Source organism: Malania oleifera, chromosome 2, assembly GCF_029873635.1.
Source record: "Malania oleifera isolate guangnan ecotype guangnan chromosome 2, ASM2987363v1, whole genome shotgun sequence".
Classification (NCBI taxonomy): Eukaryota; Viridiplantae; Streptophyta; class Magnoliopsida; order Santalales; family Ximeniaceae; genus Malania; species Malania oleifera.
The window spans coordinates 114,488,448-114,493,155 of record NC_080418.1 but is presented as its reverse complement, the minus strand read 5'-3'; the positions used below and the strand labels follow the sequence as shown (position 1 = coordinate 114,493,155).

General features: G+C 38.4%; 1 protein-coding gene across 1 annotated transcript; it reads right to left on the bottom strand.

Moving 5' to 3' along the window:
• Positions 1-1,062: 1,062 nt before the first annotated feature.
• On the bottom strand, positions 1,063-2,903 carry LOC131148784 (probable membrane metalloprotease ARASP2, chloroplastic). The gene has a single exon (XM_058098701.1). It carries the CDS (start codon positions 2,794-2,796, stop codon positions 1,429-1,431), a length of 1,368 nt encoding a protein of 455 aa, XP_057954684.1. The 5' UTR covers positions 2,797-2,903; the 3' UTR covers positions 1,063-1,428.
• Between the last annotated feature and the right edge of the window lie 1,805 nt (positions 2,904-4,708).

The window sequence follows — 4,708 nt, the reverse complement described above, 5'->3', positions numbered from 1 at the left end:
TTCAAAGACATCAAATTGTGTTAAACATCATAAACATCATCACTTAGAGGTATTATCATGAATCAAACCTTCTGAATGACATATCAACCAGTTCTTTTGTTAGATGGGTAGTCTAGGGAGTCATTTTATTTCATTCACATAATGCTGTTGACAGTATTGAAGAGCTTGACAAATTTACTCCCAGCCTGCTTCCATCCTTGATTCAGGACCCCATGGGCTTCCAAAAGGAAAATGACCTGTAAGGTACGCACTGTCTAGCAGAATGTCATAGAAAAAGAACACTTTCCTTGCATTAGAATGCAAAGTTGTTTGATTGTCCACGTCAAGCCTTTCCCAAGGCTATGTTTCAGGTCCTGGTCAGAATTCTGGGCTGACAGGTTCACTAAATATTATATTATGACACATTTCAATTGTTGTAATGTCCATAAAACAATGCTAAGAGTGACATTGTGTTCAATTAGAATGCAAGGTTGTTTAGTTAGTCTTTTGAATTATCCTTTCCCAATGTTACGTTTCATGTCCTGATCAGCATTATAGGTACTTAAAGAATATGAAAACATTCTAAACAACATCATTGTGGTAAAATCCATAGACCAATGATTCTGAAAACAGAGCAGGAAGAGAAAATTTACAAAATAAACTTACACTGGTTTCATAGTAGTATGCGATCAAGAAGTTCCAAACCATGTGGAAGTCTTAATCCTTGATGAATCCAAAATATTAATGAATGTAAACTTGGAATTATAAGTCTTGGATGCCATAGACACAATTAAATACTCTAATAAGCAAGAAATTTTAGTAGGAAGTAGAATATTAACCATTAGGCGGAAAAACTCTCAAAAGACAAGACCATACAGCCAAGCAGAAATATTAGACCTTGACGCAGGTAAGTGGTCATCATGGATGATAAAATGAAAACTGCCTTGCCAATTTATTAATATTGGAAAGAACCAATAATTATGCAATATATTATTTTTCATAGTTTAAAGCACCCAGAGAAGATATCTGTTTACTCTGAATTCCTCTTTTCTGCAGCCAGCAAGACAGACTATGGTAAGAGAGTTCAAACTAAAACATCCAAGCATTCTCAATTATTTAATGATTAAAATGAATTCTAATCTTACACATATCTGCATGAATTAACAGAGAGAAAAAACCCAATTATGGAGTTACGAACCCAAGCCAGCATCACCAGTGTAATGAGAAATAGGATTTACAAGCCAATGAAGAAGATTGACATATGATAAAACAAAACAAATTGAGAAGATGGTAAGCCATAAACTACCTGGCTGTGCCACAGAAGAACCAACAAGAGGCTAGCATTGACCGCAAACTCCCTTCAGAGATTTTGCCAGCAATCAGAACTGGCAGATGTCACAATTTTTTTCCAGCTTAAATCATTTCTTGAGTTCAAAGACCATGTAAGTGTCACAACATTTCTTTGATAAAATCAAGGTTCAGTGTGTCCCGTATAATGAGGAATAAACCAAGAAGTATAACAAGCATAATCCCCGACGACATGATACGTTGCTCCAATTCTAGAGGGAGCTTCCTTCCACCCCTAGCTGCTTCTAAGAGGATCAAGGCCAAGGAACCTCCATCCAAAGCAGGTAATGGGAGAAGGTTAATCACTGCAAGGTTAAGATTTAGAACAGCGGCAAATTGGTAAAGCCCATCAATATTTGATCTTGCAACTTCTGCACCAACAGCAATAATAGCAACTGGACCCGAGACCTTGCTGGCTGACTGCGAGAAGTTAACGAAAGTCTGCTTCAAACCATCCAAGACATTGGATGAGAGACCCCAGAATTCCCGCCCTGCATAATTCAAAGCTTCAAGTATATCCCTGGGTCTAACCCTTGAAATCTTCACATTTGGGGATAATTGTACTCCAATCCTACCTGTTCCATCCATATTTTCATCTGGGGTAACACCAATTTCAAAATCCTCTTTCCCCCTCTCCACCTTCAGCAACACATTTTTTCTTGGATTTTTCTTAATCACATCAACAACCTGGGAAACCAAACTTGGGCCAGATTTTGACAATTCAATACCATTAATACCCATAATTACATCACCAGGAAGCAACCCATCACGGGAAGCAGCAGATAAGGCTCGAACCTCAGGCACAAGTACACCATGAAAAGCCTCTTGTATAGGCAGACCAACTGAGAAAACTTGCGCTAGTATAATCACATAGGCAAAGATTATATTGGCAACAACCCCAGCAGAAATTACAAGGACCCTGTCCAATATTGGTCTATTCTTGAGCAAATTTTCATCATCCGCCGGAATATCACTATCAGGATCATTATCAGGAAAACCCACAAAACCCCCAAGTGGAAAAGCTCTAATGGAATACTCTACATTATTTGCATTAAATTTAGCTAAAACAGGACCAAAACCAACAGCAAATTTGCTTACATGTATACCTTGAAGATAAGCGGCAAAGAAGTGACCACTCTCGTGAACAATGATGATGGCTGTTAAAACTCCAGCTGCCTCGAAAACAGATTGAGCGCTCTCAAAGTTTCCAAAATCAAATCCAGCAATAGCCCATGTCCTGAAAGTTCCCCTCTTCCTACGTGGATACCCACTCTTCAGATGGGAAAACTGGTTCTTGAAAGGCAATTTCAGATTTGATGCACAAAATGAACAGCAAACAGAAGAAGATACAGATTTTGGGAGGTGGGATTTGTGTTTTAAAGGGAATTCTGAGATGGGTGTCTTCGAATTGATTAATCTGATTAGTGAACAGGAAGAAGATGGTGAGGAATGTGAGACGTTTATTAACATGGCTTCTTGGTTTTCTCTGGAGAGGCATAAGGGAGGGTTTGAGGTGACGAGAGAAATATAGTAAATGGATAGGATAAGAGACGGTGCCTCTCTTTATTTCCACAAGTTGTTTTGTGTTCTCTTTTTATGCGTTTCTCTCTCCTTTGATTTTTGCCGTTTTGGCTTTGTGAGTTTGAATGACGAACCGTAAAGGGAATGGACAGCTCACCGGTTTATTCATTTATAATTTTTGGATCACTTATAGTAAGGAAAGTTTTGATAATTCCCAAAAATAATAAAATATGTAAACCTAATTTTATATTTATGTTAAAAAAAAAAAGTATCACATTAACCTAATATTAAGAGATTAATGATAAAAATTTGGTAATTATTATGATGACAAAAAACATAATGATAGTTTTACCCTTCATTCTATATTCATGAAAATTAAATTGTCACATGTATCCTAAACCCCAAAATTTAACATTTAACCCTTCCATCTTCACCCATTGTTTGTTCAATTATCGACTTTTCAAAATTCCCTTCCTCTTTGATTCCCTGAACACCTTAACATTTATTATTTGTTACATTTACCCCATCATCTTGTCAAATGGGTCCTTTCACCTCGTATGAGTATGTTTATCTTCTCATTCCTATACAATTCCTATACAATACTTTGCTCCCCCCCCCCCCCCCCAAAGTATCCTCCCAATCCTATTTCTTTCATGCATATCTTATGTGACTCTCTCTCTCTCTCTCTCTCTCTCTCTCTCTCTCTCTCTCGCGCGCGCGCTCTCTCTCACACACACACACTAGCTTTAAAGAACAAGAAATCATAGGTCTTAATGATTTGCATCTCTACCATCTCATAATGTTGTCATCATCATAATGGTAGTAACATCGACCACCAACTTTGTGCTTTGGAGCCACGCATATCAATGGTCATTTTTATAGTTGTAAGTTGTTAGATATACAAATATAAGTAGGGGCACTTTAGTCTTTGTATCATTATTAGAGTTTGGTTTATTAATTAGGTCTAATTGTCTTCAATGATGTAATTTTGGCTGGCTTGTGTGCAACAACTCTCACTTTGCAATTGAATCTCTCTCTCTCTCTCTCTCTCTCTCTCTCTCTCTCTCTCTCTCTCTGCATTGGTTCATGAATGTTATCATGGTATTAGAGCCGGCTAAACACTGAGTTTTGGTTGGCCTGTGTGTAGCAACTCTCACTTCGCAATTCAATCTCCCCCCCCCTCTCTCTCTCTCTCTCTCTCTCTCTCTCTCTCTCTCTCTCTCTCTTTCTCTTTTTGCATTGCTTCATGAATGTTATCATGGTATTAGAGGCAGCTAAACACTAAGTTTTGCATTAGGCTGCCGCCACTATCACAGGTCTCTTGGTTACCGATGATCGTCATCACTTATGTGTTGGTTCTTACGTGATCGCCACTGATTTTTAGAGTAGTGTGATTAGGTGAGTCCATTGGAGTTTCCCTAAAATTTTCGGTTGGTCTATAATTTTTGGTCTACAATTTATGTTCCACTGTTATCATGCTACGACCACTGCTGATGGCGAAGTAATTGACCTTTGTCGTTCCCGTGTTGTTCTCCTATCATTCCCGTCGCCATTATGTCATCGTTCGCATGTTGTTCATTAGAAGAGGTGTGTCTGTGAGATTGTAAACGAAGCCCGTAGAAAAAGAGGCAGAGGAGCGCATTCATATATAAGTGCGACATGTTTTGTGGAGAGTTGGAAAGGTAGGTGATGTGACGGATCCGTGCTGTTCATCAGAAAAGGCATTTCTGTGAGATTGTAGAGGAGGCCCGTAGAAAGAGAGACAGAGGAGCGCATTCATATATGAGTGTGACATGTCTTTGTGAAGAGTTGGAAAGGTATATGATGTGATGGAGAGTGGTTCTATTTTTTTTTTAAATAT

Coding starts and splice junctions, on each gene's coding strand:
- LOC131148784 (XM_058098701.1), bottom strand. CDS start 2,796: ATGTTAATAAACGTCTCACATTCCTCACCATCTTCTTCCTGTTCACTA.